Source organism: Xenopus tropicalis, chromosome 2 (genome assembly GCF_000004195.4).
Source record: "Xenopus tropicalis strain Nigerian chromosome 2, UCB_Xtro_10.0, whole genome shotgun sequence".
NCBI lineage: Eukaryota > Metazoa > Chordata > Amphibia > Anura > Pipidae > Xenopus > Xenopus tropicalis.
In genome coordinates this window covers 56,531,398-56,556,451 of record NC_030678.2, presented here as the reverse complement: position 1 = coordinate 56,556,451, position 25,054 = coordinate 56,531,398, and the positions used below count along the sequence as shown (strand labels likewise).

At 37.5% G+C, this 25,054-nt stretch overlaps 2 protein-coding genes across 10 annotated transcripts in view; one reads left to right on the top strand and one right to left on the bottom strand.

The window, feature by feature from the left end:
- cask (calcium/calmodulin-dependent serine protein kinase (MAGUK family)) overlaps positions 1-25,054 on the bottom strand; it is a 172,079-nt gene that overhangs the window by 99,170 nt on the left and 47,855 nt on the right. For all 9 annotated transcript variants that reach the window (XM_012956939.3, XM_031895959.1, XM_031895960.1 and 6 more), the window contains 3 exon segments: positions 20,776-20,881; positions 12,934-13,011; positions 11,276-11,348 (listed from right to left, as the gene is read on the bottom strand). In XM_012956939.3, the coding sequence (XP_012812393.1) occupies positions 11,276-11,348; positions 12,934-13,011; positions 20,776-20,881 (257 nt within the window).
- gpr82 (G protein-coupled receptor 82) lies at positions 1,730-6,575 on the top strand. Its single transcript, XM_004911775.4, has 2 exons — positions 1,730-3,402; positions 5,291-6,575. Exon 2 carries the CDS (start codon positions 5,331-5,333, stop codon positions 6,354-6,356), a length of 1,026 nt encoding a protein of 341 aa, XP_004911832.1. The 5' UTR covers positions 1,730-3,402; positions 5,291-5,330; the 3' UTR covers positions 6,357-6,575.

Below are 25,054 nucleotides of genomic sequence, written 5' to 3'. Positions count from 1 at the left end.
GAGCTGGAGAGAGTGCAGAGACGTGCAACTAAACTGGTTAAGGGGATGGAAGATTTAAACTATGAGGTGAGACTGTCGAGGTTGAGGTTGTTTTCTCTGGAAAAGAGGCGCTTGCGAGGGGACATGATTACTCTGTACAAGTACATTAGAGGGGATTATAGGCAGTTGGGGGATGTACTTTTTTTCCCATAAAAACAATCAACGCACCAGAGGTCACCCCTTTAGATTAGAGGAACGGAGCTTCCATTTGAAGCAGCGTAGGTGGTTTTTCACCGTGAGGGCAGTGAGGTTGTGGAATGCCCTTCCTAGTGATGTGGTAATGGCAGATTCTGTTAATGCCTTTAAGAGGGGCCTGGATGAGTTCTTGATCAATCAGAATATCCAAGGCTATTGTGATACTAATATCTACAGTTAGTACTAGTGGTTGTATTTATAGTTTATGTATGCGAGTGTATAGATTGGTAGGTGTGGGTGCTGGGTTTACTTGGATGGGTTGAACTTGATGGACACTGGTCTTTTTTCAACCCTATGTAACTATGTAACTATATATAAGATATTAAAATGAGAAGTTTTTTGGATATTCACCCTTCATACTAGATTACCAAGAGGAATGAATTCTGATTTTGACGTTTCTTGTTACCATCATTAGATTTTTATTCTTCCATATCGATATCAACACGTTGATTTATTTTTTTCTCTGGGTGCATTGGTAAATTCCTTCATTTTTATTTGAGTGTATAGATCTTATCCATAGCCCTTCCTCTTCCATATCTATTATTCCTTTAAATTATTTACTGATGTTAGGTTTCTCCTCCCCTTCCTATCATCTTGTTTCCTATTGGTGCTTTGCCTTTTAAATACGGATGTTGTTGTTACATTGAAGCCTATGATTAAAGGAAAAATAAAGTCAAAGTCACTTGGGGGTGCCAAAATGTTAGGCACCCCCAAGTGACTTTGACCGCCTACCTTTTACCCCGGGCTGGTGCCCCTGTGAGGAAGGAACAGCACCAGCCCGGGTAGCTGCCGGCGCTTCCTTGCTGCCGATTCGCTGCGCGCGCATGCGCAGTAGAGTGAAAAGCCAAACTTAAATGTTAAAGTCGGCTTTTCACTCTACTGCGCATGCGCCCACCGCTGGCACTCAGGAAAAGGAAGCGAGGAAGACGGAAGCGCTGCGCTCCAGGTGCCCCGGGCTGGTGCTGTTTTCTCCTAACAGGGGCACCAGCCCGGGGTACGAGGTAAGCGGTTAAAGTCACTTGGGGGTGCCTAACATTTTGGCACCCCCAAGTGACTTTGACTTTCGTTTCCCTTTAAGTGTCAGATGGACACGAAACACGTCAGGCTTTATGAGATGAGTGTATAATAAAAGGTTATTTCTTTTTAACTTTTGGGATGACCTACACTCACCTAAAGGTTTATTAGGAACACATGTTCAATTTCTCATTAATGCAATTATCTAATCAACCAATCACATGGCAGTTGCTTCATTGCATTTAGGGGTGTGGCCTGGTCAAGACAATCTCCTGAACTCCAAACTGAATGTCAGAATGGGAAAGAAAGGTGATTTAAGCAATTTTGAGCATGGCATGGTTGTTGGTGCCAGACGAGCCGGTCTGAGTATTTCACAATCTGCTCAGTTACTGGGATTTTCACGCACAACCATTTCTAGGGTTTACAAAGAATGGTGTGAGAAGGGAAAAACATCCAGTATGCGGCAGTCCTGTGGGCGAAAATGCCTTGTTGATGCTAGAGGTCAGAGAAGGGTATTAAGTATGGTGTTCCTAATAATCCTTTAGGTGAGTGTATTTTTGGATTACCATAGTGCTCTCTTTTGGTTTTCAAATTTTCTGCATCAGAATTTGAACAAAAAAAAAAAAAAAAAAAAAAGATGCTCTTGCAACATATAGGGGAGCCATGGTTACAGTATATTGCCCCAGCAGACTTGACCATTGCCCTCGTCTCAAGCTGATTTACTAAAATTAGAGCCATACATGAACAGTGTTCTCTTGCTGTTGGCTGGACACCAGGTCCAAAGGCCATTGTTCTCCTTATACATTTACAAGACAATCCAAACTCTGAATCCTGGTTGGCATTAATAAGACAAGATGGTTTATCCTACTTCTGTTTAGTTCTATTAATATATTATATTTATATTCCTATCATTAAGGCAGCCCTTGGCTCAGAAGTTTTCAGCTCAGTGCTCCTTTTCCTACTTATCCCTACTGTCTTTCTCACCTATACCTACCCTTTTTTGCTATTATCATTATATGAAAGTAACTTTACTGGTAACTAGATTCAGTGTGTGAAGACACGCATTTGGTAATGCCTATAATCCGGCCAGAAACCCTGCCCTTTACTGTAAGATCTTATTTATGAAACCACTGATAATGTTAGACAGTACAATGTTTTAGGGCTGAACTATCATTTCTTCAGATGAACTTTGTCTCTTCCCATCCTTGGTTTAGAAATCTCCAGGCACAGATGGGAGGTAGGTATTAAGTCAAAGTTAGAATTTTGTGCCAGTTAGTGTCTAACTCATCTGATTATGTCTGATTAATTATTATCCTTATACTTAAATGATGTGCTATTTTGACAGGCACTATGAGGATGTCAATGCATCTAAGGCACCTAAGTTAGAATATATTCTTTATGAGGCAAAATTAGTTGTTTCCCTCCTTACTATTACTTCTTTATTACTTGTCAACTAAAAATGAGTTTTGTGATTTGTTACCATTCGTACCTTTTATGTGTTTATTAGTTTTATGACTCTAATCTTAGGGAAAGATATATCACAAATAAGAAATTAGAGGTCACCATACATAAATAATGCGGTTATATATATTTAATGTTTAAGGGTAGTAATCTTTATCTGGAAAACCACAGGTCTGAGCATCTTTAGAAGCGTAACATTCACACCTTGATAAATATGCTTCTGAAAAACCCATAGGAATAAATAGAACATTTATTAAGCTCTAAACTCAAATTTTGCTTAATCTGCCCCAAAGTGTGACTTTTTTGTAGTCATGACTATATATAAACATGTAAATACTTTTGATGACTGTTTTACTAACTTCTGCTCGGTCACACCATGGGTGCTCGTTGTTCCTTTATTGAACCATTAACTCGCAAACATTATTTAGTGTAAGGTTCCTCTGGTTTGGGTAAGGGTCCTCTTACGCTGTAAACTGACTGCTTGTTTTAGTCCACAATTTAAAGATTTGTCTGTTACTTTTTTGTCTATTATATTTGAACTAGCAAAGTACCTTTTTTTTTTTTTTTTTTTTTAACAAATCCATTTAAACAGACAACAAGTATTGCTGCTATGACACAGGCAAGCATTTGCCATTTGCTTGGACCACTGGCAATAATCATCCAGAGTAACTTTTAAGTACTCACTTGTTTGAGGTAAGCAATTTTACCATAGTCTAGTAGTAAAATAATGTATGTATAATGTAAATATACGGTACAGTGAGGTATAAAATTGTTTAACACGAATAGTCATAAGGGTATTCACTAATAACTGCGATGGTTTCATAAAAGAAGAAGGTATGTGGGATTGTCAGTGGTACATTTAAAGTGCTGTTAGGAAAACAAGTTTGGTGTATGAGCTGCTGTTTTTTATGTTTATATACGAACACAAGGATAAAAAATAATGTAACATTTCTACCCAAAGGCACAAAATTCTGGTGTTCCCTCGCATAGTTTTCATGATGATTCTATAGAGCACATATATAAGTAGCCTAATAATAATAGCTAAACTAAAAATGTAAAGTGCCTCCCAGTAATCTTGGCAACTATAAACAATTCAAGGAGTTACTATTAAATGTACAATAGAAAGCAAAATAGATGCTGTAGAAAAAAACAGACAACATTTCAGGTGGACAAGCCTCCCTTTGTCAAAATTAGAGGCTTATCCATCTGAAATGTTTTTCAAATAGTTATAATGTAATATGTGTATGGAAGTTTATTTTTTTTTTTTATATATTGTGCATTGTGATACCAAACAAGGTATCAAGGGGCAATTTTACAGGCTATTAAATATGCTTCAGCTGCTATAAACAAAAAATATAGACAATTGTTAATTATTTTTAATAAAGCTTTTATTTAGGAACGTAAAACCACAAAACAAGAATTATAATACTGCAACAGTCACGTTGAAACAAAAAAAAAAGAGAAGAACAGCAAAAACCAGCTGAAATGAAGGTCCCTTGTGTTTCACAGAATGATTTTGTCTAAAGGAAATGCAGTTTTGCAAAATGCAAAGTAGTTGATCAAAAAACACTCTGCACTAGACTGGTTTGTGCAATGAAACAGACATTCCATCTGTAGAGCTAGGGCAAGGGGATACCATATTTCCAAATAGTTTGTGGCCATAATGGAAAAGTCGTAGGTAAAGAACCTGGCATATGGCCAAAAAAATTCTGATATGACCCAAAAGACAGAACAGGGGCACTTTAATGTTGATACAAAAGCTTGAGTCCTAGCACCACCATTTAAATTACTTTATGGTCCTCGCAACACAGGCAGACCTGAATACCAAAAATTGACAGCATAAGCTAAACCCCATTCAGAAATTTCAATCATAAAACTGAACTTGCAGAATTTGTTTCCAAGCACAGTCTATTTCAGGTATCCCAAGGTATACCTTGATGATGTTTGGACAGCGTCTAGTGATTCACGACAAGCTAAGAAGGGTCACAGAAGTCATTCAGTTTTACTGAAACATTTAAAGGGGAACTATCATGAAAATAAAAATGTAGTAAAACTGTAGTAAAAAAGTTACTCTTCACTCTCAGCATGTAACGTCTAACAGCCTTTGAGAGGGGTGCTTCTTTTGTGTAGAACTATTAGAGCTCAATCTTAAAATCACCCGGAATTATGTCTATCTACAGCAGGATATTTGTCGGACAGTTATTTTGTTATATTTTGTTTGCGCTGGAATTATTTATTTGACTGAGCTCTAATACATCTGCTAGAAAAGAAAGTCCCCAAAAGATATATTAGATCTGTCAATTAAATCTGCTGAAGAAGGAATGAGAAGAGACAAATTCTGAAAGGGGGACAGCAACGAGTAACCAGATTTTTGAAACAGTACAGATTTTTTAACTGATTATATATAGAAAGTTTATTTTAGTATGGAGAAGCTTATATTCAGTTTTCATTTGCAATAGTTCCTCCTTAAATGTATCCTGTTCTTATTATTGGTTCAAACTGTACAATCACAATTCCTCTAGTGTGTGTATTAAAAACTGTACCAGTTTAAAACATTACATCTTTTTTTTTTTCCATACAGCAAACATACATTTTTTTTCTTAAAAGGGAGATAAACAAACATGTGGAACAACTCATCTTGCCTCTATCCTAGAACATTTTCTACCATTGGCCTGCCGATAATTTACTCTATAATGTTTGTACTCAGTGTTTTTGGAAATCTGGTGTGTCTCTGGATATTTACCAAATTTACGAGTAAAAAAACATCAACGCATATCTATTTAATCAATCTCACCATTTCAAATATCCTGGTGTCTGCTGGCATGCCCTTTCAAGCCGCTTATTATCTGAAAGTCCAATATATGCCTTACAGTTCTACAGAATGTCGTTTTTTAACCCAATTTGGAAACCTTTTAACTCACAGCAGTATGTGTGTGAGCATTATCCTTTTGTGTTGGATTGCCATCAGTAGATACGCCATCTTAGTGAAACATGATGAAATGACACAGAGCGTGAAGCAAACACCTTATGAGAAAATCCTTTTTGGAAAGTTCCTTAAGTCTTTTCGTAACCCTAAATTTGCCCGCTATCTTTGCATTGGTATATGGATCGCAGTTGCATGTCCAAATGTTTATCTTGTAACAGTTACCACTGATCATGCTTCAAATAAACTTTGCTTTAATGAAGAAGTTGAGATTGGGAAATCACACGTAGTGATCTCTTCAAGAGTAGAACTAGCCTTTTTTTTCTTGTTTGCACTGACAGTAATACTATTTTACTGCTTTTTCATTAACTATATAAAGACACTGCAAGCAAATAGCTGCATTGATGGAAAATTTCTGATATACAGAAAAGTGAAGAGAAACATTGTGGCCATAATGGCGTTACTACTCATCTGCTTTGCACCGTATCATTTATCCAAACTTTTTATTTATGGACTAGTGACTGTTAAAGATTGCCAACTACTGAATATTTCTTTGGAGATAAAAAATATTTGTCTCTGTCTTGCTGAATTCAGAAGTTGTTGTGATCCTATTATGTATTTCTGTCTAGATGATAATTTTAAGAGAAATTTTCAAACTCTCTTTAAAAAGAAACCAGATGGCAGTTCAACTCAACTACAGGCAACAAATATAACACCAGTCTGAAAAAGAATAAACAACAAGGGTAGCTGGCTATCAGTCATAGGATGCTCCAACCTCTAATAGACCACAAGAACAGAAGTCATTTTGTTATTTTGGAAGACAAAGATTAAAAAGGAAGTAGATAGTAAATTAGTAATCTGTACATTTTATCAATCCATACAGACAAGAGCACTTACATTTTATATTTGGATGTATATAATAACAGTAGACTTTTTTTTTTTACATGGGACAAAAATATAAAATAAGATGGTCATCCTTCTATACAAAGAGAAAAAAAAAGTATCTGCAATTAGCATGAAACTGTGCTTAAAGGAAGATTTTAATCAAATAATACAAGATTTTAAAAATGATTTCCTTTTTCTCTATAATAATAAAATAGTGCCTTGTACCTTATCCTAGCTAAGGGAAGACCCATTACTGAAAAACCCTGGGTAACAAGCAATCCGGATAAGAGGGCTATACCAACCCATAGGGCCGCAATAAAAAAGGCTTTGCCAACAAAGAGTCCAAACACACCATACAAATTGCAGAACAGCATCCAGAGGAACCAGATGGCTCCAATATGAAAATACAAGTTTGGGAACAACCCGTGGCTAGACATTTTGTCCAAATGTCCCACCCCCTACCCACCCTTTGCTGCATGGCTATCACGTTCCACCCCGAGAGGAGGGGGTAACAGACACAAATTATTACTAGTGTGAGGCTCCTTGGATCTATATCCTACAGACTGTTGCTCCAAGAGGATTGAATTATTATCATTAAATTGTTTTTATTTTATATATATGTTTTTGCAATATAATTTTTGTTTTTAGTATCTAGGGTTCTGGACACTGCATATTTCCTTGCATCAGCTTTGGCTTTTTCTGGTCTTCACGCATCCAGTGTGATTTGTATTTTCAGTGCATGTGATATGTGACCTGCACACAGCAAAGTCTGGGACACAGTTTATTCTTTGGGGGTCACTATTTGTCCCTATTAACCTGGGGTCACTATTCCTCTTTGGCCTCTTGAGGGATGCGGGATGGAGTTCTCCTTTTGAGTTATTTCCAATTATCTCTACCCTGTGGGAACACAGTTTTCCCTGATTTATCCTAGGGATGCAGTTTTCCTCACTTATCCTCTTTGCCTGACATGGCCCCCCCGTATACACAGATTTCTACGTGCCCCTGGCCAACATGGCTAATGTTGATCATCTTTGTTTGCTTCTATAACCTGCTGCTACTGCTTTACTTATTGACATGTTACTATGGCAAGGCGACTTGCTCCTGCCTGTCATGTGTCATTTGGACATGGCTTTTTGGTCACATTTCTTTCCTGCCTTCACAATGTTGTTTTTTGTAAGTACAGGTATGGGACCTGTTATCCAGAATGCTGGGGACATGGGTTTTTTGGATAAGGGATCTTTCCATAATTTGGATCTGCATAACTTAAGTCTACTAAAAATTATTTAAATATTGAATAAACCCAGTGGGATGTTTTGCCACCAATAAGGATTAATTATATCTTAGTTCTTAGCACAAGGTACTGTTTTATTATTACAGGGAAAAAGGAAATCATTTTTAAAAATTAGAATTATTTGCTTATAATGGAGTCTATGGGAGAAAGCCTTTCTGTAATACGGAACATTCTGGGTAACAGGTTTCCTGATAAGGGATCCTATACCTGTACTTCCACCTAGTCCTGAACAGCTAAGGTCCTTTACTTGTGATACTTTTTTGGCTACATTTCTAAGAGCTACTTTTTTATGTAACCTGTTACAATGGCTCTGTTCTGTTTCTACTGGGCACTTAGACTTCATGCTTATTTCTACAGGTTTCTGTGCATTCTTAGTTTTCTTTTTGTTCTTTTGATTTTATACATTTATTATTTTGGTTTTGGGTTATACTTTGTTGGTATGGGTGACATCACAGTGACGCAACTTGGCGCCAAATTCAATCACAGGGTTATTAGGCTGATGTCAGACGTGGCGTATGACATTTTCGAAAAACACTTGCCAAAAATACCACCATACGCCTGCTACCTGTGCCTGCACCTGAATGAATGAGATACGCTCGGGTGCAGGCACATGTAGCCAAAATATGCATAAAAACGCAAGACACTGCATTCTCTAGCGTTTTTTTTTTCAAATATCGGCTACACTTGCCTGAGAGTGTATCTCATTCATTCGGGTGCAGGCACAGGTAGGAGGTGTATGGTGGTGTTTTCGCCAAGCATTTTTCCTCTTGCCGAAAATATATGCCATACGCCACACATCTGACATCAGCCTTAAATTGGGGTTTGGACACCCTGATGCATCTTGAGAAAGGTCCCAATATGTGACTGAAACATCAATCTTTGCACATTAAAGAATGATTTTGATTTTTCACCAAGTTCTGTGAGTACTGAGTCCTCTGTTTCCTATATATATATATATTTTTATTTATTTTTACATAGTTTAATTACCTAATTTTATTTACACTGTAAATGGCTAAAAAATTAAAGTTAGTAAAATATAATGTAATGTAGCTATGCAATGGTAAAACTGATGTGTGCTTCAAAAGTGGGGATATCGGGAGAAGACCCGCTCGCTTAGCGACATCGCCAAGCGAGCGGATCGGCCCGTGTATGGGGACCTTAAGGGACCGATATCAGCAGCTAGAATCGGCCCATGTATGGGGACCTTTAGTAAAGTCTATTTTGCTTGACAAACACAATAGAAAACAATTTGGAATTATTTCTTAAGGTGACATGTCCCCTTTAATCATTTTGGGAGTAGATAATGCAGCTAGCCTGGATCAAAACAGATAGTCTACTCCCAATGGACCCCAAACTGTTGCTGCTCAACAAGTTGCAGAATCTATAACACATGCAGCGCACCCTACTTTATAAACTTTGCATGTACACAAATAAGACAATTGTATTACACTTGAAGTCTAAGAAAAGAAAACTAACTGAAAAAGCTATCCTTCTTTATGAGCTTACATAAATGAAGAGAGATTGCCCTAAAAATGTAATAAGGCGTGGGTCTATGAACTGATAGTGATCCCAACATGGGATCACCCTTACCAAATAATTTGATTTTTTTTTTTTTTTTTTAACCAAAACAGTATTGTTAACCCCAGCCCTGAGTGCAAGTTCTATTAACTTCTGGTGGGAAACAATTTTCCCCAAATAGGTACACAAGTCATACATGTGCAACAAGCATTTTCATCCCATGACAGCAGTGATGTCCATGTGGCTCCCCACCTGTCTGGCTGCTGTGACTGCTTACCTTTGAGTAAGCCTTAAATGGTATCAGTACTGAGATTAACTGGCTCCTGCATTGTTCATGCCTCAGATTCAGGCTGTATTTTCCTGTCATTTTTACCCCTGTAATCCCCTGTATTTTTCACACCTTAGATCAGTTACTTGCGTAGCCATGATAGGTTTTCCTGTCTCCTTCCCTAGTCTGCCTGCCCTGCTGGATTTCACAAATAATCAGTAAGAACTGACATGTACGTGAACATTATTAAAATACAATTAAAATTTGCAGTTTTCATCATGCATTTTGTGGTCTGTGTTTCACAAGTGTGTAATGTATTACTTTGATCAGATTGGCCTGGTGGAGGATACCACAGTGGGTTCAGGCAGAAAATTCCTATTAACCCTTTCCACTATATAAAACCTATAAGGTTGTTTCCCCTTAAATAAGGATAAATTATATCTTAGTTCTTAGAACTTTATATTTATTGTACAGGGCTGTGGAATATGTTGGCATTTTATAAAAAATGATGTCCCATTTTTCTTTTCCACCAGTGATTTGGGGAAATAAACACAGTGCAGCTACTTTCCAAAGTAGCTAGAAGTTTCCTCAAGCTGTAACTTCAGGCTACTTCGCAAAACTGAAGTGACACATTCACAGGAGACCAGCCCTAGGGCCAAAGGATTGGATCAGTTTAATATGGCACACCTCAAGGTGACGACCTTGCTGAGCATGAGGATCTTTCAGGGTATGGCCAGCTTCAGGCTAATGATAGATGGGGCTGATTCTCAGCATTCAGATAAACAAAAGAATAAGCCCCGTGTGGCTGTAGCCTTATGTGTAATTTGTATTAACATATTCTTCTCTGTTCAGCCCAACCAGGTTAGAGAGTGAAACTAATTCATTCTTTGCTAGCAAATGAAAAAACAAAAATCCTTTGAAATTTCAGCAAAAAGAATTATCAGAACAGGTCCTCTTGGTTGAGCTTAAAAGAATGCACACTGCAACTTTTATTAAAGTATCTTTTGGTAATAATAATAATAATGACCCATCCAGGAAAAAGTCAGACTTGCAGTTTAAAGTAGCCATGAGCAACAATGTGTTCCCATGATTGAAAAATCTTAATGTGGCAATTAAATCCATTGAGTGACAATCAAACAAATCTTGTATATAGTTAGAATAGTTACAATGCTTTATATGACTTTAAGCAGATACATTTATCCGCTCATCTCAGTTTATACATAAAAATAATCAATGAATCCCTTGTTGCTCATCCTTTTTAGTGGTAATAAGCAATTAGCACCAGACTATACATTGCTGTAAGATACTTAAGGTGCAGCTGCATGGATGTTAAGTTGGATAAGTGAAAATTAAGACTTCATGAGGCACTGAAGAAAAAAATTATATACTAATTGTATACTAATGAAAACTAACAGTATCAATATTCATTGATTTAGCGAATATTTTAAGTGAAAATCAGCAGTGATTAGTGTAATTTCTATTCTTACTGAATACATAATGTTGTCTGCAGCAGTGAAAACTGTTGGGTTGAGGTGGCACAAGTTCTTTGAAATGTCACATTTTTAACAAGAATAAAAATCATGGAAAATGTTCAAAACTTCACCGATAGTTCCGGTTTCATCTCCTGCTCTAACACGAGTATTGCACAGTAAGTATATCCCTATCACTGTATCAAACTTACCTTTACATCTCTGTGAATGATGTTGTTGTCGTGACAATATCTTAATGCTTCCAGGATTTGCCTCATATAATGGCTGGAGGGACAAAAATGATATTTGTATGAATGAAAAATTAGTGATTTCTACAAATATATATATGTAAAGAAAACTCTGTGGTATTACAACATGTAACCATATCTGTCTAAAAATGTTCTAGTTTTGTCCATCAAAGCATTCAAGGTACTCTGGAATGAAATCCCTATTTCCCCCTGTCCACAAAATAGGCATTTATGAGAAATTCTTTACTTGCAGGAAGCAATGATAAACTGGAGAAAGAATTGTCTTAATATTTTACCAGCAGCACATAAATCATTACTCCTTATCTGATCCAACAAAGACCTTACTTCCTTGTCCTTACTTAAAGTCAAACTATTCCATTCCTTCTATATGACCTGGCTGGAAGACCCACTGCTCAAACAATAAGACATAAAACTGTTCTAAGTTGGGTGGAAGAGATGTACAAATCCATTAGCAGTCAATTGTATTACGATTCCAGTATACATCACGAGAAACAAAAGACTTTAATGACCCTCCAGTTGTCCTTGATGACACTTCAGCTTGATGCATCTGCTCCCGTCATATACTTTATGCTTTGCTATTGTCAGGGCACTTTTCATGGCACGGCAAAAGATAATGATTGTATAAGTAAATGAGATCATATTTTGAGCTACAATCTGCACCTGTCACTTTCTGGACATACCGTAAGTTATGGTTTATAGCATTTTGAGAGCAATAAAAATTCCAAAATTACATAAATTAAATATAACAAGAAAGAACCTGCATTGCTTATAAACACAATAAACACTGATTGCTTTAATGGCACTGAAAGGCTTAAAGCCAATATGTTTGAAAATAAACCTTTATTTTGTGGTAAAATGGCGGGAAAAGAGGTTGTAGATGCTGCCAGCAAAAATTGTTTAACTTTCCTTTTATGACTGAATACATTAGTAGCGCCCTCTGTTGATTTGTGAATACAATAATGAAGACAGTCTTAAATATAAAAACTTCCAACAACATAAAAGGAAAAACAATGCATTGGAAAAAACCGCAGTGCCCCTTAGAGTGCCAAACACAAACAATTGTGCCTATTCTTTGCAGTTTCTTGTATTACCTGTTTCTTTGTTGGCACATTCGGCAAAAAGTGTAGAAAAGGACCGTACTTAATGCCTACAGACAGAAAATATGGGGCCCTTTAAGCACCTTGTGCCTGTGGGTGCTCAATTTTGTAGTTGTGAGTCCTACACTGCAGAGTAGGACTGGGACCCCAGGGGCCCACCAGAAAGCCTCAGACCATAGGCCCACTCTCCAAACTATTCTTTCCTCACCCAACCTCTTTATTTTCCTAGTTTCTTATTTACATGTTAACATCTATTCTTCAATGTACTTCTCTTATTTGTTTTCATTGAGAAATAGGAAATAATCATGAAGTAGGCCAAATGGTCAGGAGCAGGAGGGCCCATTGGACCAGTCCGACACTGCTACACTGAGGTATGCATAGTGCTAAATTCACTAATCTATTTTTTGAAAGTATACCCAAAATTGATATTTAAAAAAAAAAACGTCAAACTTGTTGAACTTTTCTTACTTATCTTGTCCAGCAATGACAATAACTATTCCATACCTGGCAACAGCTTCGCTGTATACAAATCCAGCATCTGCTCTCTTTACAATTTCAAAGCATAAGTCGGCTCCATCCATACTATATTAAAAAAAAAAAAAAAGTAAATAGTAATACCATAGCAAGACATTACATTGTGTGCCCAGCTGCAGAACAAATGGTTATATTAATTAGAAAAAAAAATCTCTTAAAGGGAAAGTTCACCATTTTTTAGGCATATTGTAGATTAAATATAAACTAGGCTTCGGCACAGTGTAATTAAGGCTTACCTTACATCTGGTAAATGCTCTATATTCCCATTGGCAGCCAGAGGTTTCCTTACCTGATTACAGTTCAAATGGTCATCCGCTGTAACCTGTTACAGTTGATTATGAATGCACCATTAGTATTTAGTGAGGATTTTTAAAAACCAATAGTTCTTTATTGCTCTAATTTTAGTTACTATACTACATGACATTTGAAAACAGAGAGGCGCACTCTCATAGTATAAAATCAAAAGTAAATAGTTCAATACATAAAAGTTGCACTTACAATTGTTGCAGTACAATAAGCGTATCAATCAATGAGGCCCCTATACTACATGAGTCCAAATGTTTAAAAAAAATAGGTTTTACCCATAAATTCTGATGCATTTCTTCATGCCCTTCCTGAGCACTTCATCAGAAGTCTAACAGGGAAAATAGCACGAAGGGTAGTTTAATTGCCTACTGCTCCACATAAATAATACTAATAAAGCACTTCAACACGTGTTTATGTATAGCAGTTTAAAAAAAATTTTTCTCAATAAAGTAGTTTCAGGAATTTTAGGTTGCTCAACCACTTTGCCACCTGAACCAGGTCACATGAAAAGGATGGGCACTGACTGTCTAAAGCAGAGTGAAGTTACAACATCAGCACCTGCAACTCTATCATTCACCGGCCATCGAATAAAGTGCAAGAAAACAAGTTAAAGAGATAGTCATTTTTTATTTTTTTTTTTTTACTTTTTATTTCTAAACTACATTGTTTACATAGCAAATAATTCACTCTACCATTTAAAATGTAATTCTTGACCAGCAAATGTATGTTTTTTTGGTTGTAATATTGGTGTGTAGGCAGCCATCTCACTGCATTGTGCATGAGCTTTCAGAAAGGGCCAGCGCTACACATTAGAACTGCTTTCAGGTAACCTATTGTTTCTCCTACTGCCATGTAACTGGTGGAGTCCCAAGCCAGACTTGGATATTCTGAGATCTACTGGGAGCTGCTATCTTGCTTTCATGCTGGGAGGATGGAGGGGGCGCAATATTGTTAACACTCAGTACAAACACCAGTGTGTTACAACACAATTCTGCGTGTGTCCAGAACCATAGAAAGTCTATATGCAGATTTTTCTTTATGTTGCCATATTACCATATGTTATTGCCATTTGCTATTGTGCTTCCTCTAGGCATAAAATGATATGAAACAAGATGCTTTAGTGCTTTCTTTAGAAAATTTAAAAAAAAAAAGCAAAGTGCAATAGTGCTCTTTTCAAACAACAAATCTCAGAAGGTGGCTTCCCCACTCTACTGTGGGATTAGCAATTTACAAGATTCCTGCTTTCAAAATAGCATATCAGTACCAACTTCAGGGTATTCCTTTTCTCTGCAAAGACATTAAAAAGCAGGGGCACACCCATAGGGGCACATTCATCAATGTATGATTGAGTCCAAATCCAAAAAATCCAGATTTTTTTTTAAGTTTTAAAACAGTGCATATTTTCTGTGATTTTTTTCGTACTTTGCGACAATTTGTGCAACAAAATCGTATTTGTCGCAATGAGTACGAAAGTTTCAGAATTCATTCCAGCTTCGGTATCATGACTTTCCTTGGGCCAGGTTGGAGCTGCAGAGTGCCATTGAGTCCTATGGGAGGCTTCCAAAAACATGCACAGAAGTTCAAAGTAAGAAAGTTTGTTGCGATCGTTCAGATACGAAAATTTTGGAACTTTTGGATCGTACCACAATATTTTCGTACAACCATGATCCGAAATTTTCGTACTTCAAGCGCACATCAGAAAATATTGGATTTAATCCGAATTATTTGTATCATGATTTTTAATGTCCGAAATTCGTAATTTGATAAATGTGCCCATAGTGTAATTTGCCTTTATTTACTTTTTAAAAAAAAATAGGGTAATAGAGGGAAACACAAGAGTGGGAGAACAAAAAGTTTATAGAGAAGTAAAGGAATTGGGTGAATGTAGAACACAACAGGTTTGCACCACTACAAGTGAGTACACTACGGAATCGGCATGTGGAATGGGAAATGAAGAAAGAACACATTCAGAGAGAAAAGGGGGAACTAAAGCAGGAAGCATAATAAAAATAAAAAAGGAGGAAAAAATAAAGTAGGGGATTTTCAATCTGAGCAAAGGGGAACTGACTACTGATGAAAGAAAGTTTTAAACAAAGGTCTATCATTTGCACCCACAAACAGAATGAGTAATTATAGTTTGTTTGTGGATGTAGAGAAATTCATTAGAAAATTGAGACTAAAGAGGGCCTTTGCGAACACTGAGCAGTGCTGTCCAACTGGTGACCAGCAATCCACAGGAAGCCCTGCACTCATTTAGCATTCCTCCTTCCTAAAGTTTTGTATAGTGGCTATTTTGTTCACTACTGAAAAAAAAAGTTAAAAATCACCATTTTAGGTGTTATCTGAGTGGCTTTAGAAAGCCTTTGGTTTAAAACTACATTTGCATTGCTGATTAAAGGGGTACTGAAATGATTTTAATATTTATTAAGTGGAATTCCCATTACTTGCCCTCCTGGGAATGCCATTATTCTGCTAGTGGAAATGTACCAATCCTGAGTGAAAGAGCCAGTGCTCCTTGTTTAGAAAAGTTAGCACATCAGAGATAAGGGCACTGCCAGATAGGGCAGATTCTTTGACGGTGGATAAACACAAGCTGAGAACCTGCCCCACATTTCCAAAAGTTTAATTATGTGCCTGCACCGTGAACCATTGCGTTGGCCAGGGTGCAGGCGCATGATTTATTTTGGTGCAAAACTGCAGCTTAATGCTGAAGTCCACTCTGTGTGCCTGCACCTGAGCTGTTGCAATGGCTCCAAGTGCAGGCACATCAGTAAGATATTTAAGGTGTAGGGGTGGATTCTTGTCCTGCATTTATCTGAAGGCCAAGAATCAATCCTGTGTGGCAGTGCCCTAAGAAGCACACAGGATGAAATGGATTAGGAAAGGTTCAGTAAGCTTGTTTGATTCACATAGCATGAGTGTCTCATTCAGTTCTGTTTTGACCCAATTAGGTGACCAGTGCTTGGTTATGGGAAACCTAGTTATGGTTCAGTAACTGAAAAATCAAAACATTATGATTGATGCATTTAAATAAACTACATTTAAAATGTTCATAAATTATGCTGGCTAGCTGATAATTGCACCAAGAGAAATATCTCCGATCATAAAAAAGAAGGGTAGAACCTGTAGTGCTGCATTTATGTCTCTTGTATTGCTAAACAAGGCAGTCTCCACTTAATGCAGCAGAACTATATCATCTGTAAATAATTCAAGATGCTGTTAAATGGAAGAAAACATCAGCAGCTCATCTCAGTCAAAGTTTTACAGCACTTGCATATACAAACAAAAAGGCACAGAAGGTCTGACATGATTACATTTTGCTATATAACTGCAGGATCTTTGTAACTAAAAAAATGTACAAATAGAGCCAACACCATCTTAAAAGGGAAAATATATCCATTTTTTTTTTTTTTACATTAAATCATTCAGCTGGGCAAGCCCATTGGGTGCTCAAGGTAATTTCCAGACCAATGCCATTTCCTTTGAGAATTCTCTTGTTTCTGAAAGTTCAGAGGGAACAATATAACAAAGACTCCACTCCAAAGTGGTTTGTCCATTGTTTCTTTAAGGGCAAACCTCCTTTTCCGCTATTATGTAAAGAGTTAATATAAGTTGAAGCTGCGGCTGGAGAAAGCTGTAGACACACCGATATCTTTGTACCACTGGGGCAGCGGGTGAGAGAGGCAAGCGAATATGATCAGGAGAGTGATTACAATCACAGGCCTACTGGTCATATCACATAAGGGAAATGCCAACCAGCCAGTGAAGTTCTAGTTTCTCTGTTTTCTGATACATGCATCTGTCAATTTTCTCTTGCTCATACATGTACAAACTACACCAAGCCAGCAAAACCACCTCATCCCAAACACATATACATATACCTATACTGTGTGAAGCTGTTCTTGAAAAGCATGTCTGTGTGTGCTGGTAAATGTAAAGAGATGTGTGAATTTCAGGTGCAGGATATGGGTGGTGAGGGTTCATGACAATCAGGTTTAACTTTCTTTTGGGTATCTGAACTACAACCAAGTGCTGCACTTTAAAAGAGTATGCTCTCCCACCTCTGGGCTCTTCCGAGTGTTTGAGAGAGAGAGACACAACTGCTACCTGTGTGTGACAGGTAAAAAGACAGCTGTTCCCTACATGCGAGAGGGAGAGGCGCTGCTCTGAATGCTACTATAGAGTGGAGCTTGTGATTCAGAACAGAGTCTACAATTTAAGCGTGAGTAACAGATTGCAAGCATATTAAGTTTTGTGAGGACCAGACACTAGGTCCCACTCGCTAATAGAGAGGGACTCCTGAATAAGAACCAGGTTGTGAAAAATCCAGCATTGTTTTTTGTTTAAAAAATGTGGAAAAGTCTGAAAATAAAACTGGCTATGGGGGCAGCTTTTGAGTCAAAACAGGATTCTGGGAACACATTCCTTTAGGCTCTTAGAAAAGTCCCATTTACATGGGTTTATCCTCTAGACCAGGGGTCTCAAACTCGCGGCCCGCGGGCCATTTGCGGCCCTCGGTACTGTATTTTGTGGCCCGCACCAACGCCTTCTCAAAAGCAATGAATGGATCGCGATTTTTATTGCGATTCAAGGGATAATGCAAGGCACGGTGGGCGGGAGCTGCTGATTGCGGAAATGACGTTATGCCATCATAACAGTTATTATGGGAAGACGTTCTGTGTGCACAATTAGCTCCTTAGCAGCTAATTGTGCTCACAGAACGTCTTCCCATAATAACTGTTATGATGGCATAACGTCATTTCCGCAATCAGCAGCTCCCGCCCGCCGTGCCTTGCATTATCCCTTGAAAGCCAATTTTTTGTGAAATCCCTTATGCGGCCCAGCCTCATCCTGACTTTGCCTCTTGCGGCCCCCAGGTAAATTGAGTTTGAGCCCCCTGCTCTAGACCAGTGCTGCCAGTGCTGCCTAATTTTTTTTTTTTGGTGCAATTAAAAATTATTTTTAATTGCACCAAAAGTACACTTATTTTGAGGGTTTTTAATAAACACTAAAGATTTTGCAAAAATTGACCAAGATGGATGACTTCACTATAGGGTGCTTTGCAAATGATTACAATGTACATCCAATATGGTTTATAAAGTTACCCAGATAAAAAGTGAATATTAGGACACGCTTTAGTAAATTCTGACCTTTTTGTACAATTAACAGTGCGTGTATGGGACATCCAGTTAAACAATTTGCATCACACTTTGGTTCGCCAAACTCACTAATCTGACTGGGAAGAAGGAAAGCCTGGCTCACCCATATTATAAACCCCCCAAAATAGCTGGTGTATACTTACTTTGAGCACATTTGGAATCCACATTACGTTCCTAGTTTATTTTAGACTTTTACTAGTAGTTTCGGCACAGACTATATATGTACTTTCTATGCACTCCCTGTATTTAGATAGCCCTAGGATTGCAGCCAAGAGCTTGGTGTTGGCAGTACAAAACTGCAAATATCACACACCACTAAAATAAGAAAACAAAATGTAAATTGCTCAGAGAATCAGGCTTTAAGATCACTTACCAATGCCAAAAGAACAGTCTAGGTTTAAAAATCCCTTTGGGCAAGGACTACATTGGCATGTTAATGCGGTCCTCAGCCAACAGGCTAGTATATGCAAGAATTATTTTCCAATCGCTCAGCGGGGGGGCTAAATGATTGGATTAGTCTGATTTGGTCAAGAATGAAAGTGGACAAACTGATCAAAGATCCACTTGGTTGGCGACTTCACCAAACAACAGATTTTAAAGTGGACCTGTCACCCAGACATGAAAATCTGTATAATAAAAATCCTGTTCAAATTAAACATGAAACCCAAATTCATTTTTATATAAACACATCCAAACACATTATAAAAGGGATTTAAAAATCACAGCTGTCAATCATATATTGCCTGCCCCGCCTCTATGCCTTAGGCATAGAGGCGGGGCTGACAATAACTTTAGCTTTCCATTCAGCACTTCCTAGATGTCACTGCACATCTCACTTCTCCCCTCCCTCCTCCTCATCTAACTGTGTAGCCAGTGCATGGGTATGGGCATCAGGCCCCCCATTCTGGCACAGAAACAAGATTTTGGCATGATACAAAGCTTGTCTTAATAACAGTGTCCACAAAATGGTGCCTGCCTGCTTGCTTTGATTGAGTAATTCCAAGACGAAGGAAACAAGATTTATATTATTTATATAGCGTAAGTAAAGTTTATTTTGCTCAACTAACAATATAGAAAATAATTTGGACTTATTTCTTAGGGTGACAGGTCCGCTTTAATGTATATGGCCAACTTAAGAAAGAACTGCTGCTTTGCGTAAGACTTTAAGGGGCTTCTGTCAGATGGCGCTGGACTAACAAAAAGCATACAAGTCGAATGTAGTCACATGGGTCTAAATATAATGGGACTGATACAAAAATCTGATGTGTAAACTTCACATAACATTTCTCACCTGACACAAAGCGTCTATCTGAAGGAAATGGTGCATGCTTTGTCTTCAACCGACAAGATAAAATCTGATAAAATTCACTGTACATGCTCTGTGCTGCTGTCACTAACTTGAGTTTAGGGACTGGCACACAATATACTGTATATACAGAATATAAATGTCACAATATAAGGCTTATTAGTAAATAATACAGAATATTAGTACATGGCAGCTATAATCATTGCAATTTGCATCAGTATTTAATATTTAGTTCCACAGCATTAGCATCTATGGCAAGCCACATTTTCTGCTTGATAATTTGCAACAACCCCTAAGCTTAGCATTCTAACACCTGCTCTGTGCACAATGAGCATTTGAGTGTCACTGACACTTCTAACAGATGGGGAGCTCCTATGACAACTTTGTAGGCCAGGATCATTGCTACTATACAGATGCTAAACCTTTCGGCTAATGCAGGATGTTTAGTATATAAAATATGGCATTTCCAGGTTTAGTTTTTCTTAAAGGAGAAGGAAAGCTAAAAACTAAGTAAGCTTAATGGGAAAGGTCTATGTAAATACTGCCATAGACACTTACAAAATTGCTGCTATGAGTCCTCAGTGAAAAGAAATAACATATTTCTTTCCTTCTATTCTGTATACATGAACCGAAGCATGAATACAAGTTTTACTTTAGATATGTAGTATGCCTTTAAAAGGTGAACATCCCCTTTAAGAAAGCCAGAGCTAGCAGAATTTATCACAGAATTATTTGATTAAAAATCAAGTCAAAACGCTCTTTAAAAAGAGAAAATCGATACCTCAAAAGGTAATATAAACTGGCTTTTTATTATAAAACCAAAAACAAGTCTAATTTGGGCAGTTACAAAAGTAAATGGGTTAACAGAAGAAATATTTTAATACTGAAGATATTCTCAAAATTATACATACAAAGTTAGTATTCCATAGTATACTACTGGCTTATAATTAGAGAGACAGGCTCATTGACATTTGTACCTGTCTTGCAAAAGACAAAAATGAGAATTCTAAGAGAAAACAAAAGAAAATATAAAACACTTACAATTCAAATACCATATAGAGCATTCCATCTGAACTGTATGTCTCAAGGAGCTCGACAATATGCGGATGCTTCAGCATGTGGCATATACTTGCTTCTCTTTTGAGATCTGAAATGCAAACAAAAGAGTTCCATTGAAGAGAAGCAGAACACTGACTTGCATATTAAGCTGATGAACTCTCAAGAAATCCAACTGTTTTTGCTTTATGAAATATAACATTGAATTAGTCAAGTATCTGATGTGGAATTTTGATATACCAAAAAAAAAAAAAAAAAAAAAAAGCAGTGCAGTTCTCATGAACTTTTAACTAGCTTTACATATGTATTACCACTGCAGACAAACAGAGCAGAAAGCTGGATGGTTATGTCCTAAGTAAAAAAAAATATATATCATATTTGTTGACTTCTGCCGAGACTGGATGAAATCTTTGTGTGCAATTGCACATGTGGCTGATTTTCAGCCTGTGTTTATATCAGAGCTACGGAGTTGGAGCCATGAAATTGGAGGCAATTTTGGGTACCTGAAAGAGTCGGCAAACATGTACGGACTCTGACTCCTAATTAATTTAAATTGTAATGCAAAAAAAAATACAATTTTACAATGTCCTATTTCACAGATAAAAGTCAATAAGCCACTTCTCTCTGCTGTAATAAAGCCTAGTGCATAGTTGTTTCCCGCTGAGCTTACATTGCGGTTTTCATTTTTTTTCATTTTCTTCTGTTTAAATGTAAAGGTTTGTAGTTTCTTGAATCAAAAAATAAAAAGGCTTCGTTACAGATTTAGACCCAAAGTTGAACAGTATCCCCATTCATGTTGGCAGTGACAGGATTGAATGGCCAATAGGGTAGTGCCTCAGCTTCCTAGCCAGTAGTTCTTAGGTTGTTCTCAAAAGGCAGACACTATCTTAATTTAGCATTAGCACCATCTGCATATAGCTCAGCATCTTGCTGAGCTTTGGCAGTGATGAAATGCCTTGTATATCAACATGGGAAATACATTAGTATATAAAAAAACACAAGAGAGTTGGAGTTGGAGTCAGAGTCGGAGGGACCATATACAGAGTAATCAGATTATGTGCCAACAACTCCACAGCCCTGGTTTATATGAAAGCCTATAATCAGCCGATCCGTGGGCAGCCTTGTTCTCCTGTGTCTGCACCCAGAGTCACTATGTCGGCCTGCTTGCTATGTCGACACACAGAGCAGATTTCAGTACAAAAATGCACACTCACAGGTATTAAAATCCGCTCCATCTGTGCACAACCAGCCTGACACAGTGACTCTGGGTACAGATATAGAAGAGCACGGATCTGATATGAGGAGCTGTTTCTCGTCCTGTGCATATACATATGCCAAAAAAACACCCCAGTGTGGCCATAGCCACATTTACCTTTTTAACTGTTTGTCTAAGGCTATGTCCCATGTGGTGTTTATTCGCCGCTTTATTACAGAACTGTAATATGGCACAAATACACCTGTGGAATGAAAATTTCTATATCAGTCAGACATATTTCTAGATTATCTATTATTCCTTGTACTCTCCCAGACACATTTTCACTAATTCACGTTGCAATAATTCAAGTATTGAGAGCGGTGTCTGTATTGGTAATGACTTGCACCAAAATACTTGAACGAAAAACAAAAGCTTAACTACAGAAAATGGGCAGAAATGCTATATATTATTTTTTCCTTTAGCAGTGAAGATCTGTGCCAATTATATCTCTAGTCGCTCCCATCTTGTTTTCTGCCGATTCACTGCACATGCTCTGTGCTGATGTCACTGACCTAAGCTTAGGGACTGGCACACAATAAACAGAATATAAATGTTGCAATATAAGGCTTATTAGTAAATAATGCACAGAAAAAACACCACCTAAAATAGGCTGGAAACCTCGTGTTTTTTTTAATTTTGAATCATTTAACCAAACCTTAATTTATAGATATTAAAGAGGAACTATAGCAAAAACATAAAAATATTCTATATTCAGGTCCTCTCATGAATATAGGAAACATAGTAAGATTGAAAACTGTGTACTATTTACGAAATATAGAGTTACTTTTCACTGTCCTGCTTTCAGCATGTGTTTCTGTACGCGCAGGATTTGTGCTAGAATTGGTTATTTTGAAAGCCTGAGTTCCAATACATTCTCCAGGCAAAATAAGCACCCATGGCAAGATAAAGATGAGGAGTGTCAGGCCAGAGTACCAATTAAGTTATTGAACTCACTTGGGTGAGCCCAACAATTTGGCACCTCAGATGCATTTAGTCTTCCTTGCACTTTAACCATAGTCCGATTTATAGCATTGTCATATGTTGAAACTTTTAAATAATGGCCTAAAATAAAGTGGTAAGAAATTACCTGTGGGCTGCTAGGTAAAACTGCCAAGCTAGCTTCTTGTAAGGTACAGTTTCTTGTAAGGAATGGTTTCAAGTGTCACACTGAAAAGGTACTGTACATGTAACTTGATTGCACACAATGAAAGTAAAAATAAATACATTACATACATTAGATACATTTGTATGCACTACAACCATTTCCCAAACCCTTTCAAAAAATGTTTTTAAAAAACAAAAAACAAAACAAAACATATGAACAGAAAGTAACCAGAAGTTGAGCTACTAAAACAGCAACAAAGTATTTGTTATATCTTAAATCTTATGTTAAATGGATGTTTAAGAAAATCACAAAATAAGTGGCCTTTGTGCTGGGGCTCTACGTACAATCAAATTCATTATTTACTACTAAAACTGTGTCCTTTGGGACAAAGAAGAGTGACAAGGATTCTTTAAAGAGTAATTTTATCTGTAATACCTACTATACCCAGCAGATGCCTCTACACCTCTATATACAATATGATAAAGAGGTTGCATTCAGAAGCTGATAATACAGTATGTAGCACAAGGGAATGATCTATTATCCAGAAAGCTTAAGATGCTGTGTTTTCCAGATAAGGTTGTATTTCTTTAATTTAAATCACCATACCTTAAGGGCAAGTGCACACTGTGCGTATATATCCACTTCTCTCAGTCCTATGTTTTTCCATCAGGCTAAGAGAAGCGGAACTGCTTGCCTACGCTGCAATGTACACAGTGCGGATTGGAGGTCAGCCTGTAAAATGTCTGCTTTCACGTTTTTCGGGCCAACATCCGATCCATGTGCCCAAACTTGGGAGGCTACTGTAGTTTTAAGTGAAGGGCGTCCTTGCCATAAGTAAAAAAAAATTGACACAACAGGATTGTTTTGCCACCAATATGGATACCCTTAAGTACTGTTTTATTTTAACAGACATATGAATGTTAATAAAATATTGTAATAATGTCGTTTATAACACAATACTAAAAAGAAACAAAGACACTTATGAAATGCCTATACCCTGGACACGATATCTGTATGGCACAAATATTTTTAAATTACCAGAAAATCCCAAGGCAATTCTCTAAGGATTGCCAAACCCAAGATATCAGGGTGACATATCCAAAATTCCAAAAAAAGTGTCTGTGTCCCCTTAATTAATTCTGTTATGAACCTGCATACCCCCAAAATTAAGACAGCTACTAAACCTATTCACAAAACACACACAAAAAAGCCCCACATACCCAGGCACATCAAGTTGGGAAAAATGAACATTGTTTTTCCCTGATGCACCTTGCTGCAGATCTTAAGACTACAGTGAGGAACATAAGTATTTGAGCACCCTGCGATTTTGCAAGTTCTTCCACTTAGAAATTATGGAGGGGTCTGAAATTCACATTGTAGGCGCATTCCCACTATGAGAGACCGCATTTAAAAAAAAAATTCAGGAAATCACATGTATGTAAGATTTTTAAAAAATGTATTTATATTGCACTGCTGCACATAAGTATTTGAACACCTGGCAATCGGCAAGAATTCTGTCTCTCAAAGACCTGTTACTCTGCCTTTAAAAAGTGCACCTCTACTCCACTCATTAATCTAAATTAGTAGCACCTGTCTGAGCTCTTTAAAGACACCTGTCCACCTCACAGTCAGTCAGACTCCAACTACTACCATGGGCAAGACCAAAGAGCTGTCAAAAGACACCAGAGACAAAATTGTGGACCTCCACAAAGCTGGGAAGCGCTTCGGGGCAATTGCCAAGCAGCTTGGTGAAAATAGATCAACTGTTGGAGCAATTGTTATAAAATGGAAGAGGCTAAAGACGACTGTCAGTCTCCCTAGGACTAGGGCTCCATGCAAGATCTCACCTCGTGGGGTATCACTAATGATAAGAAAGGTGAGGAATCAGACCAGAACTACAAGGG